Source organism: Odontesthes bonariensis, chromosome 5, assembly GCF_027942865.1.
Source record: "Odontesthes bonariensis isolate fOdoBon6 chromosome 5, fOdoBon6.hap1, whole genome shotgun sequence".
Lineage (NCBI taxonomy): Eukaryota > Metazoa > Chordata > Actinopteri > Atheriniformes > Atherinopsidae > Odontesthes > Odontesthes bonariensis.
In genome coordinates, this window is record NC_134510.1 from 37,731,778 (window position 1) to 37,745,407 (window position 13,630).

The 13,630-nt window shown below is 41.2% G+C and overlaps 1 protein-coding gene across 1 annotated transcript; it reads left to right on the forward strand.

Annotated features, from left to right (window-relative positions):
* The first annotated feature begins 387 nt into the window (after positions 1-387).
* On the forward strand, positions 388-8,064 carry apom (apolipoprotein M). Its single transcript, XM_075466843.1, has 6 exons — positions 388-501; positions 1,259-1,398; positions 5,690-5,760; positions 6,267-6,401; positions 7,788-7,886; positions 7,991-8,064. The coding sequence occupies exons 1-6, from the start codon at positions 388-390 to the stop codon at positions 8,002-8,004; spliced, it is 573 nt and encodes a 190-aa protein (XP_075322958.1). The 3' UTR covers positions 8,005-8,064.
* Positions 8,065-13,630: the final 5,566 nt, after the last annotated feature.

A 13,630-nucleotide genomic window follows, 5' to 3' on the forward strand; every position in this document is an offset into this window, starting at 1 on the left:
CATTTAACAAGATATTCCAGATGTATTGTCTTCAAACAAGTCCCTATATCTGGCTGAAATAGTACTTGTTAGGCTGTTGTGTTTGATATTAAGTGTAATGAGATATTTTGACTAGAAATGAGACAAATATACTTGGTAAGACTTTGATTTTTTGCAGTGTGAATGTATGATCCGCTTCACCATAAATATTTGTATTTAAAACCCCCAAAAAGTTTGCACTCAAGGACACATGCAACTCGATTTGATCCCTTCTGCGGTACACAAGTTAATCATTTACGAACACCCACACTATTTAGGTGACATGTTGGAACATCACACAGTCAGATAGAGCCATTACAGGCATTTTGATTATAGTTCCATCTCAACACACCGATTTAAGCTGCAGTGATGATAAATAACACCCTGTCTTACTTCTGGCATTTATCTGCTGTTATACATCAGGCAGCCGTTCCCTGCGCGGTTCACGAGCAGCTGCTTGTTAACGACGTCGACCATCAGCAGGTAAGAAAAGGTTTAACTGTTTCTACAGCTGCCTGAGGAACCCTGCTGGTACACTGTCAGAAAATAAAGTACAGAATTGTACCTTTAGGGGTACAATGCATGTCACTGGGGCAGTACCCTCAGAAGGCATGGTTTTGTACCCTTGTGGTTTGTACCTTACACAAACTGTCTATTGTACCCCAGCATGTAGAAAAAAATGTACACATATGTACTTTTTACTACTTGAGTGCATATATGTACTTTTTGGACCTTCAAAAAGTAAATATAGGTACGTTTTACCACTTGAGTACATATATGTACCTTTTGGACCCTCAAAAAGGTACATATATGCACCTTTTACCACTTGAGTACATATATGTACCTTTTGGACCCTCAATAAGGTACATACATGTACCTTTAGGTCCAATAATTAACCCTAGGGGGTACATTAGTACAGATTGTACCTCAGAGGACATAAAGGACTCGTACTGTAGCCCTATTTCTGAGAGTGTGTGATGGCGGGCCGTTACTTCGGATGACTTTGCAGTAATGTGTGAATCTTACTGCTGTTTTCTGTTGCTGTGGTTGAACTGATGTTCCGACCTGCCACTAAAACAATGCATTTTCCACCCCCTCTGTTCTTCCTATAAGTGGTCTTTGGTGCTGGCCGTGGGCTTATATCTGAAGAAGCTTCCGGTCTCATTCATGCGCTGCCACCCCACACTGCCATGCTGACTCTGACTCTCTCTCTCTCTCTGTGTGTGTCTCTTTCTTTTAGTTTCTGGGAACATGGTACTTTAAGGCAGCCGTCAGTTCAAAAGAGGCTCACATCGAGAAGTTCAAAGCCTTCGACAACTTGATCTTCGTTATGGAGAAAACAGCCAATGATGCTCTGCTGGTGACTGGACATATGCGCATGTGAGGAGAGGAAATCAAACACACATATGCAGTCTTACAGAGCGTAAAGAAACCTACATCTTCAGTCACCTGCATCCTTTTTAATCAACTAACTATCAAACTAGGGCTGGGCAACGATTAAAATGTTTAATCTAATTAATCACATGATTTCCCTGATTAATCTCATTTGTACGCAGAATCCAAAAATGAATCCAAAAGTAGTGTATAGCTTTTAGCATTTAGTTTTATTTTAAATGTGCTGCCATATGAATGAAAGTGCCATAACATTTGTTGTGCAAACACACTTTTAAAGGGATAGTTCGCCTCTTTTGACATGAAGCTGTATAACATCCCATATTACTTACTTCCTTTACTTAGGCCCATTACTCATGCCTGAGCATAGGCCACCGATGATTGTCCTCCACTGCACTCGTCTCTGGGCCTTCTTCCTTAGGTCTTGCCAGCTGTTGCCTATGCTCCTCATCTCCTCCTCCGTGTCTCTTCTCTAGCTGTTTTTTGGCCTTCCTCTCCTTCGTTTACCCTGTGGATTCCAGGTTAGAGCCTGGTTTGTGATGCTGGATGGTGTCTTCCTAAGGGTGTGCCCTATCCAAGACCATTTTCTCTTGAGGATCTGGCTTCCCACCGGGTTTTGTCCTGCTCTATCCCACAGCTCCAGGTTGCTGATCTTGTCTGACCACTTAATCTTAAAGATCCTTCTCAGACAAGTGTTTATAAATGTTTGTATCCTGTGTTGTGTTGCTTTTGTGGTTCTCCATGTCTCGGATCCGTAGAGCAATACTGACTTGACATTGGAGTTGAAGATCCGGAGTTTGGTGGCTATGCGAATCACTCTGGAGGCCCAGACGTTCCTAAGCATGATGAAGGCTGCTCTTGCTTTCCCTATCCTGGCTGTTACATCCCTATCCGTGCCCCCCTGCCGGTCAACCACACTTCCCAAGTACACAAAGGACTCTGTCTCCTTCACCTCTTCCCTTCCAATTGTGACTGGTGTGCTGTTTGTAATGTTAATCTTCATGAGTTCAGTCTTCTTTTTGCTGATCTTGAGTCCTGTACTGATTGATGTTCTGTCCAGATGGGCTGTTTTATCTTGCATTTGTTTGTGGTTGTGTGAGAGGAGTGCCAGGTCGTCGGCAAAATCTAAATCCTCCAGTTGTGTCCAAAGTGTCCACTGGATCCCATTTCTCCCTCCTCTAGTAGTAGTCCTCATAATCCAGTCAATAACCAGTATGAAAAGAAATGGCGACAGTAAACATCCCTGACGTACTCCTGTCTTCACATTAAAGCTCTCTGTTAGCTGTCCTGCATGGGCTACTCTGCATTTCATGTCCTTATATGTGTTCCGGATTAGAGATACAAACTTCTCTGGTATCCCGTAGTGCCGCAGCAACTTCCACAAGGTGTCTCTATCTATGCTATCAAAGGCCTTCTCGTAGTCTATGAAATTGATGTAGAGAGGAGAGTTCAATTCCAGGGACTGTTCTATTATGATGCGTAGGGTGGCAATCTGGTCAGCACAGGACCTGTTCTTCTGGAAACCTGCCTGTTCATCTCGCAGCTTGACATTCACGACATCCCTCAACCCAAGTGGGTTGCCCTCTTTGTCCTTAACTGGTTTCTCTACTTGTTGGAATTTACCTGCTAGCTTTCTTGTCGTCAGGTAGAGCTCCCTCAGGTTTCCCTTCCCTGCAGCTTCCTCTGCCCGCTTGGCTAGGTCCTCAAAGTGGTCTCTTTTGTCCTTTTTGATGCTCTTTTTAACTTCCTTGTCTGCTGCTTTGTAGGCCTCCTGTGCCCTTGCCTTCTCTGCTCTTGTCCGGCTTGTGTTCAATACCTCTTTCTTTTGTTTCCTCCTTTCTAGCTTCTTCATAGTGTGGAAGGTCATCCACTCCTTGTGATGTTGTTTCGTCTTGCCCAAGACCTCCTCACATGTGTCTAGCCAGCCCTTTTTGGCCTGTTGCCTCTTCTGCTCTTCCGTGTCATTTGTAGGAGCATAGCATTGTATAACATTCAGATTGATGTTGCTTTTCTTTGTAGCAAACTTGGCCGTTATGATGCGTGAGCTGACCGGCTCCCAGCCAATGAGCGCCCTCAGTGCTTCCTTTGCCAGCATCAGGGCGACTCCTTCTGAGTGGTGTGCTCCATCTTCTGTGTGACCAGAATACAGTAGCATCTCTCCTGTTGCTAGCCTAATCTTTCCTGCCTGTAGCCATCTTGTTTCACTCAGCCCCAGTAGAGAGACTTTGTACTCCCTCATTTCCTTTGCTACTTGTGCTGATCTCCCAGTTTTGTACATTGTTTTAACATTCCATGTACCTATCTTTATGGTTGTCTTGGGTGTCAGAAGGGGAGTCGGCCTTGCAGCTTCCTTTCGGCTTTCACTGCCCTGCGTCATAAGCCTCCTGTTTGGAGGCCCTTCCTTTCCCATGATTGTGTTTCTTGGATTCTTATCATCGGTGCTTCTGTAACTTATGTATTTTTCTAGATAGGGTAGTTGGCCCTACGCTAACCCTTTTTACCTCCGGGGTGAGGTGGTCCACATTTTGTCTGGCCTCTACCCTTTGACCTGTCCAGCATGGGTGACCCTGCCGGGGATGCTAAGCATTGAGGCACTCCAGCTGGCATAGCTCTTGGGGTCATTGAGACACGCAAGCCCTCACACCGCTACAAGGCGTGGACGTTATGAGGGTTGGGGGTGAGCAGAGTTCCAGCCTCGTTTTGGTGTTGATGAAAGTAGTCCGGCTAGTTGGCTGGGGTTTAAAAAATAAAGCGTCTTGCTTCTCAAAACAATATGCGTTCAAAAGAGTAATACATTTGCATCACAAAATTGTTCTTCAGGAAAAAGTCAGACCTATTTTTTAAACCCCAGCCAACTAGCCGGACTACCTTCATCAACACCAAAACGAGGCTGGAACTCTGCTCACAGGACGCAGCAGGGGGTAAGAAGATGTTCATAAATGATGTTGCTGATATGGGATGTTACACAGCTTCATGGCAAAAGAGGCGAACTATCCCTTTATCAGCATTTTTGTAAATATTTAAAAAAAATTTGAGCTACTTGACTAATTTGAATTTCCCCCATTGGGTGATGAATAAAGTATTTTTCTATTCTGTTCTAGAAGCCTCGCTCCACTGTCTGTTTCCTTGAATGACTTGCTGCTATCAGTTGTGTGTTTTGCCTTTAAGTGATATTTTAGACTGGAACTACTACGCTGAGAAGACAATTCAACTTGGCAGTGTTTACAGATGACTTTGGTTCTGTCGACTCCGCCGTCTGGAAGAACTTTAAAATGAAATTGGCCGAGTAAAAGTTCCGTACCCTTCTCCATGTTTGGTGGATCCGCCGATTACTTTCTTTTCCGGTTCCGCAGCAGACAGCAGCAGACTTTTACAAAATAAAAGCCTGTGAGCAACAGACTTGAACAATAATAAAATAAATAATAAAACAAAATAAAATAATAATATAAAAAATGTTTTTTTAAAATAAATAGATAAATAAAACCTGCGTTAATGTGCGATAAAATTTTTATCGCCGTTAAATAATTAACGAGTTAACGCGATAATACCAAGTTTACTCGCCCAGCCCTAATAAAAACAAAACCTTTAGAGAGATTCATTTACGAAAACAGGAAGCTATTTCAATAAGATATTTACGTGATAGGAATGATATTAAAGGTGATGTTAAATACTAGTTTGCTGTATATTGTGTGATTATTTGAACCTACATTTATAATCTAAGTGTGTTTTTTGGGTATTCATTTGATTCATTCTAACATCCGGTGGTTGGAGAACTGTTGGGATTCTTTACTGAAGTAAAAGCATCAGAACCAACGTGTTAAAATGTTGCATCACCTGTAAAGTTTCCAGCAGTAAAATGCTGCTCAACCACCAACCTGCTTGACTAAACTGTAGCTGATCTTATCTCTGCTTCTTCACTACATGCAAAAAACCACACGCTTCCTGATTTTTACTAACATTTTACACAACACGCCGATTTTCTTTGGTCATCTGAGTTATTTCTTTCCTTTTGATAGATGAGCTTAAAAAAAAAAACAACTTTAAAAATAAGCATAAACTCTAGCTGCTTTATTCAAATGTAATGACAGACAAAGTGCTGATGAGTCGCGGTGTCAAATGTGATAAAATGTGAATTTCACATTGTTCTTATTTAAAGAAACCGGTGTCATGAGAGTAAAACTCAGGCCCTGAAACAGATACTACAATAGAAGAAGTTGTGAATGCATGTTTCAAAAGTGAAACTGCCTACTTTTTTAAAATTTCTAACGTGTATTTTCAGGGGAGATGACTGCATAAAACAAAACTGGACCTTTCATATACAGCCAGACAGAGATGACCTGGCATTGGAAGGTAACATCTGTACCCATCTGCATCCAGAGAGCCTCAGAATAACCACAGAAGGGGGAAATGGACAGATAAACCAGGCCAACTCAATGCTGAAATCCTTTTTATACTAAGATGGGATTTTTTTGTGCTAATGTTTATACATAAAAAAAGAAAATCAATTTTCCAGAACCATATTCTTAGCAAGTTGGGAAAAAACCTTCTCTGATTTAGAGTTTTCATATGCAAAAAAAAACCCTCAATAAAACTTTCTGTCAGCAGTTCATCTTTACAAGCAGGCAGCCTTCATGGATTATAACATCCTGATAGTGGGGCTTTTTCTATGAGACAGGGAATATATACATAAAATTCTTTGTTTCTGGCCTTGGTGACTAGTGGAATTCCCCAGGGTTTAATGCTAGGCACACTGCTATTTACTACACACATGCTTTTTTCTTTGTTGTTGCTGTTTTCTGTGTTTAAAGCACGTCGTGTCACATTTTCCTTGCTGCTTTGCTTGGGTTTTAATGCAGGGAGGCCACAGCGCAGGACCCTGCTCTGGAGCGGCTCGTGGGCCAACTGCCTTGACTGCATTGTTCTTCAGGAAATAGAGCCCCCCCTTAAAGAGACAGACACAGAGGACTCCCTCAGCAGATTAATGCTGTATAGTAAGTCACTGTGAAGGAGTAGTTTACCCAAAAATATCTTATTTTTAATCTAATTAATCACATGATTTCCCTGATTAATCCCAATTGATCGCATTGTACGCAGAATCCAAAACTGAATCCAAAAGTAGTGTATAGCTTTTAGCATTTAGCTTTATTTTAAATGTGCTGCCATATGAATGAAAGTGCCATAACATTTGTTGTGCAAACACACTTTTAACATCAGCATCTTTCTGTAGTTTTTATGTAGAAGCCTCGCTCCACTGTCTGTTTCCTTGAATGACTTGCTGCTATCAGTTGTGTGTTTTGCCTTTAAGTGATATTTTAGACTGGAACTACTACGCTGAGAAGACAATTCAACTTGGCAGTGTTTACAGATGACTTTGGTTCTGTCGACTCCGCCGTCTGGAAGAACTTTAACATGAAAATGGCCGAGTAAAAGTTCCGTACCCTTCTCCATGTTTGGTGGATCCGCCGATTACTTTCTTTTCCGGTTCCACAGCAGACAGCAGCAGACTTTTAGTAAATAAAAGCCTGTGAGCAACAGACTTTTACAATAATAAAATAAATAATAAAACAGGGGTGGTCCGTGGCGTAGTGGGTTGAGCAGGCGCCCCATGTACAAGAGGGTATAGGCGAGGACTATATGTTCGAGTCCCGCATCGGATGGCCCTGTGCTGCGTGTTGTTCCCCCTCTCTCTGCCCCCTGCTTCCTGTCTCTCTGAACTTTCCCATCCATTAAAGGCACAAAAGCCCACCAAAAAAAAATTATTATTATTTTTTTAAATAAAAAAAATCTGCGTTAAAATATTTATTAAATATTAAACGAGTTAACTCGCCCAGCCCTAAAAAATAAAGATACAAAAAACAAAGAAGGAAAAAAAAAGCTGGCATATAGCATCTGCTTTGCCTTACTTTGATCTGTTTTTTTGTATCTATTCAGCAGTAGTTTGGTCAATGTTTGACCCCAGTTGCTGGAACTCAGTCAGTTACTGTTTGGCCTGTTGTGCAACTGACGGAACTTTTCAGTTTCCACCTCTTTGTTTTTCTGTATTTTATAGAAAACTTGCATGTAGCTTTAGCCCAAAAACAGTGTGTAAAACTAAGGAGACAGTGATGTCAACTCATTCTTCATCTCCCAACAATTCAACACAGTTTATGCACTGCGTTCATCAGGCAGAGTGAATACTCAGGAGTCGTGTGGTGTCAGCAGTGCACTTTGATGCTGTGTACATTAGTTGCACAATAACAATAAGTACACAAAACCGTGCGTCCACCCTTTTACATGAGAAATCATCATTTCCACCGTATTTTCATTTAAAGTGTCACATGTTCTTCTCTGCAGAAGCACATCGGCTAAAGTCACAAAGTTAACTGCTTTTCTCTCAGGTCGACAGCGTGACGTGAACTCTGAGCTGGTGACAACATTTCTGAAAAACTCAGCTTGTTCCGGCCACACGAAGAGCGTCAAACCAGCTCAAGAAAAAGGTTCGATTCCCTTTTTTCTTCTAGGAGAAAATCATGTTTAATGAACGGAAATGTTTTTTCGGTTTTGGCTGTTTGCACTCTGATCATTTTATCTTTGTTTGCAGAGTTTTGCACCTAGTTTTGGACACCTGCTGGGTCTTCTTAATAATTCTGAGCATTTTGTGTTTTTCTTGTGTAACAATCCAAATAAAAAGTCAAATTTGCATCAGAAAAAAAAAGTTATTTCGTTCAACTTTTATAGAAGAGTCTTTCTTTTTTGCTGGATGAATGTAAAGTAGAGGCCAGAACAAACGCTGTTTCCACTGTAAACACCTAAAACACTTTCAGTCCCTGGAGCCAGAAGCTTCAGTGGTTCAGCAGAGAAAAGGAAAACACCTTCATGGAGAAGGAGCCACCTACGTCCTCTCATCAAAACCCCCGGGGATTCCCACGGTGCCACTGAGCACAAATACCTGTTCACATCATTTGAATGAAGCAACAACATGTCTGTGCTTGCGCTCCTGATGTTATCGTAGCAGTGAATGATCCAAAGTCCCTTCCACCTTCTCTTTACTTCTCCTTTCCTCAGAGCAAAGCATGACTCTGACATGTATGACGGGTGAGCAAACATGCATTTCTTCCAGGAAAACTAAGTCAAACATTTAGTTAGATAACTCAGATATTTAAAAATGCCTCGGGCTGATCCATCACTCACAATGGAAAAAATCTAAATCTTACCAACTATATTATTCTCATTGAGTATCTCATTACATTTGATATCAGACACAACTGCCTAACAAGTACTATTTCAGCCAGATATAGGGACTTGTTTGAAGACAATACATCTGGAATATCTTGTTAAGTTAAAAAGTCTTGAAAACAAATTGTTTTGAGTCACATATCATATGAAACAAGCTTTTTTTTTTACATTTGAAGAGGTTTTTATACGGAGCCCGGTGGAGATCAAACAATATCTTTTTCAGGGGGTTTCAAGAAAGCGTTCTCTCACTTTTCAAAGTGTGCCCTCGCTTTATTAAATCGTGCGCTCGTCTAAATAAAGCGTGCGCGCGTATACATAAACCGTGCGCTCGTCTTACTAAAACCGTGCGCTCACTGCCCCTCAGTCGTGCCCACATTATATACCTTGTGAGCACAATAAACAAAAGTGTGCCCACGATCTGTAAGACGTGCCCACGACATTCTGTATGGCAACAATAAATCCAAATTGCTTGAAACGTTCGCGCGTTGTATTAATTGTGGCCACGAAATCTGTTACCATTACAGTGTGAGCATCTCACCTTTTTAATCTATTTGGAAGTTGCTTGGAATGGAACAGTAAGTGCATTGTGCTATGGCGAATGTATGCCTAAGCAAGTATTATGGGACGAACAGTGTCCCTTAATGTAATGTATAATTCAAGTGCTTGGTCTGGACTGTTTGTCAACTGTAACCCTCGTTCTTGCATTATGCCTGTGCAAAAATCAAATACATCGATGTCGCATGGTATGGAGTCGAGGAAGGTGCATTTCCACTTGCAGACGGTCAGATTGGCTTCATCGAGAGGAAAGAGATGATCTTCAGCCCCCCACAGATGCGGAGCCAGGTGCATTATATCCGGTATTCCAGCCGGAACACCTGGGTTTCTGGACGGACGGATGCGATGTGCATTCCATGTGTCTTGGATGCTGTTCAATTCATCCTGGGGAAAAAATTAACGAATGCAAATAAATATTTTAGGATTTTCATTTGGCTACAGCCCTGACTTGGGCGCCTTACAAGGCAGCCTTGAGAACAGGTGAGGGTGTGTGAAGTACTTTGAGTCAACTAGGCTCATGATGATGCCATGACTGGACGCCAAGGTTGAAAGAATATTCTTGTATTCCATACCTAGCCCATGGTAAACCCTGATTAAGTCCATTTCAAAATGGTGAAGAATCATATCCTGCTGGTAAATTTGGCTCATGATGTTATGAGAGTGTGGAATCGTGGCCACGCTTTGCTTACTTGTGCCAATTTTAATTAGGCTATACATTTCTTAAATAACGTTAACACGTTTTGTGAATCATGACCACGCTTTAGTAAATTGTGGTCACGAGGTATATAACTTTGTTATTACAACGAGAGCCAGAAACTACTAAATCGAGCGCACGATTTAGGTAAACGTGCGCACGTTGTATTTCAACGAGAGCACGTTTTGGTTAAATGAGCGCGCACTTTGCAAAGTGAAGACAAGTTTCAGTAAATTGTGCTCACGAGGGATATAACGTGAGTACGACTGTATTACAGCGAGTACACGACATTAGTAATTCAAGCGCACGATTTAGGTAAACGTGCGCTTGCTATATTTTAAGGAGAGCACGGTTTGGTTAAATGAGAGCGCGCTTTTTAAAACGGGTGCACGCTTTCTCGACACCCCAATATATTTCACCTTAAGACTCAAGGGGCTCCGTATTTTTAAGCTAATTTCAAGATCACTTTTAACTCAAAAGTCCTAAATATCACATCTTATTTCAAGAGATCTGGACAAGCCGATTGTCACTAGTTCCATTGGCAGATTGTTTTGCTTATTTCAAGCAAATTTGTTGTTATTTGTTTTTTTTTTTAACGTATTTTTGCGTGTTCCTCAGCATCTGTAACGAGTTTACAGTTTTTAAACTTCTCACTTCTTTCGGGGCTCCATGATACATTGAAATAGCACAAAGAAGATCAGCTGTAAAATCCTTTATCTTCGCAGAAGCTGTTGTCTGATATGTGTTTTCACCAGTTTCAACAAAAGCAGACGTTTAGGGTTTAACAGCATGTGTAAATTGGCTGGAAATATGTCAAAATATCTCATTACACTTAATATAAGACAAAACAAGTACTATTTCAGCCAGATATAGGGACTTGTTGCAATACAATACATCTAGAATATCTTGTTAAATGAAAAAGTCTTGAAAACATCTCTTTTTGAGTCGGATTTCATATAAATAAGCTTTGTTTTACATTTGAAGAGGTTTTTAAGCTAATTTCAAGATCACTTTTATCTCAAAAGTCCCAAATATCACATCTTATTTCAAGAAATCTTGACAAGCCGATTTTCACTAGTTCCATTGGCAGATTTTTCTGCTTATTTCAAGCAAAAACGTCTTTTATTTGTTGTTTTTTTACTTATTTTTGGAGGGGCATTTTTTTCCAGTGTACCTTTGGTTTGAGCCATATTAACTTTGAAACCCGCTCTTGCTGGGAAATTATGTGAAGACATTTTAGAAGAGCTACCTGTGGGTTCTTCAGACTCTTTACTATTACAGGTAGGACGCAGGAAGCTGTGATGCAAAGTTGTTTGTTCCCTTGTTTTGAGTGGGGACAGCACCTGGCAACCCACATCCAGACCATCCGTCTCTCATGTTGCACGTATAAGTGAGTGAGTGTTTCTGTGAGTGTGTATGTGTGTGTGTGTGTGTGTGTGTGTGTGTGTGTGTGTGTGTGTGTGTGCATGTAGCTGAGAGCAGTAAAGTGGGAGAAAGTTGGTGACATTTTCATGATCCATGAGAACATGCTCTGGCTGTGTGGGGATGCCCCGCTGAGCCTGAAACCAAAAACTGAAAAGTGAAATAGAAATGGATTATGTGACATTCTGTGGGATTCTTCCACTCTCCCCTCTGCTCTCGCTGCAGTTTCAAAATAAACAACTCTCACTTCTGTTTTCAAAGCAAGAATTCTCACCTTAATGTCTGATTCAATATTCCAAATAGCTTTAAAACTTTCTTCTTCAAACTTACCCATTTCCCTGCTGCGTTTCAGCCGTAATGTGGCTCGTCTCATCTTATTTAATCATAAAAACTGTGTCCATGTGGTACCTGATGGCCACTTAAAAGGAGAGATTAATCCAGTTGGGTTTAGACTGGGTTTAAATCCAGAGTGCTGATGAATGCATCGTGTCTGAGGTCAAACTGTTGAACTTTCTCTAACTAATCAAACTAATTGCAGATACCAGAGCTGAGTCTTCAGTCACGTCTCATTTCTTTATATTAAGCAGGAAACGGCTGCAGAGACTCACTGAGACATGTTCAAACATGGACATAAACCCAGAATCTGAGGCAGAATCAGAGTTTTTTCAGTTCTGAGCAGCTCTAAAGTGAATATCTGCTCTGAGCTCCTTTCTCCTCCAGCACAGCCTGAACCCTCTCAGACGAGCTTTCTGTCCTTTCTTTAAGGAGTCTTCAGGAATAGTTCTCCAGGCTTCTTGAAGGACATCCCAAAGCTCTTCTTTGGATGTGGGCTGCCTTTTGTTGCGTTCTCTGCCAACATGATCCCACACTGCTTCAGTAATGTTGAGCTCCGGGCTCTGGGGAGGATTCATCCCTCCATCAGACCTGCTGCCACTGATTTTCAGCCCACTTCTTGTGTCCTTTGGCACAGCTCAGCCTTTTCTCCCTGTTTCCCTTCCTTAAGAACGGCTTCTTGACAGCCACCCTTCCATGGAGCCCATTTCTGATGAGGCTTGGGCCAACAGCAGATGGATCAGCTGAAGGTCCAGATGCATCTCTCAGCTCCTGTGTCAGGTCTTTGCTGGATGTTTTCCTCTTTCTTAAGGACATCACTTTCAGATCCTGTTCATCTGTTGTAGATAGTTCTTTAGGCCTGACACTTCTTCTTCTGTCCTCCACTTGTCCAGTTTCCTCAAATGTTTTAAGGACACACTGCACACCATGCTGAGATATGCCAAGTTTTCAGCTAACAGCTCTTTGGGAATCACCTTGTTGCTGCAGAAATCCTGTTTTCTGTCTGTCACACTGTGTTATCTTTGCTGTTTTTCACTCATGCAGCTAAAGAAATGGGAACAAATCTTAATTCCAGTCTAAAACCCACAAAGAGCTTCTAGATTATTCATTTCTGGTGGCATAAAACAGTTTAATCATTTCATTTATTTTAATTATTCCACAATCAGTCATTAGATGATATCTTATATTCCCTTTTTAAGCTTTAAATTGAATCTTATTTACTTTTTCTTGATGTTGAATAACATATAATTCTTATTATTGTCTGTTTTTTTCCTACTTTTCTACTTTTAGACGTGATAACATTCATTTTTTTGGGATTAGGATTTTTTTTAAACTGAATTTCTTATATTAATTTGACTCTTTTGGTAACTGAAAGCAGTTTTAACGTAAATGTTCAAAAAAGTTGAAACTATGAAGCTGTTTTTCACAGATGCAGCTAAAGAAATGGGAACAAATGATGTGTCTCTGTGACAGGCTGCTGGGAACAAAGTGCCTAAAGATCCAGTTTAAAACGGCTTCTTTGCTGAGTTGTCTGTTCTGTGTGGACACAACACTGGTTCATCCCTTGAGTTAGGAACCTTTTTCCTGCCTGAATGGTTCATAGCTCAGAGTTAAGTACAAGGACTGGACTGAAGATGAGTGAAAAAGCAGAAAATGTCCAAAGAGAAACTCTGAAAGAGCTTCAGAAAGCTGCAGAACTGTTGCTCAGGGCCACTTTAAAGGTTAACGAAAGTCTGGGTGCTTGGAGGGAAACAGAGAGAACTAAGGAGTGACTCAGTGGTTTGCATAACACTGCGTATTTACATGCAGTCGAATTTAAGCTCAGTACATTTTCTGCAACATCCAAAATGACGGACGGACACCAAACCAGACCATCATCGTTGAACATGAAATAAAAACAGTCCCAGGACTTCTGAGCAGCTGGAATCCTCTATCAGACACGATGGGACAACATTCCTCTCCCAGAGGTTCAACAGCTGGTCTGCTCAGTCCCAGATGTTC

Bases quoted from the DNA above. Each gene is read 5' to 3' on its own strand.
- apom (XM_075466843.1), top strand. From the start codon at position 388: ATGATAAATAACACCCTGTCTTACTTCTGGCATTTATCTGCTGTTATA. The intron at 502-1,258 runs GTAAGAAAAGGT...TCTTTCTTTTAG, and splicing joins ACGACGTCGACCATCAGCAG to TTTCTGGGAACATGGTACTT. The intron at 6,402-7,787 runs GTAAGTCACTGT...CTTTTCTCTCAG, and splicing joins CAGCAGATTAATGCTGTATA to GTCGACAGCGTGACGTGAAC.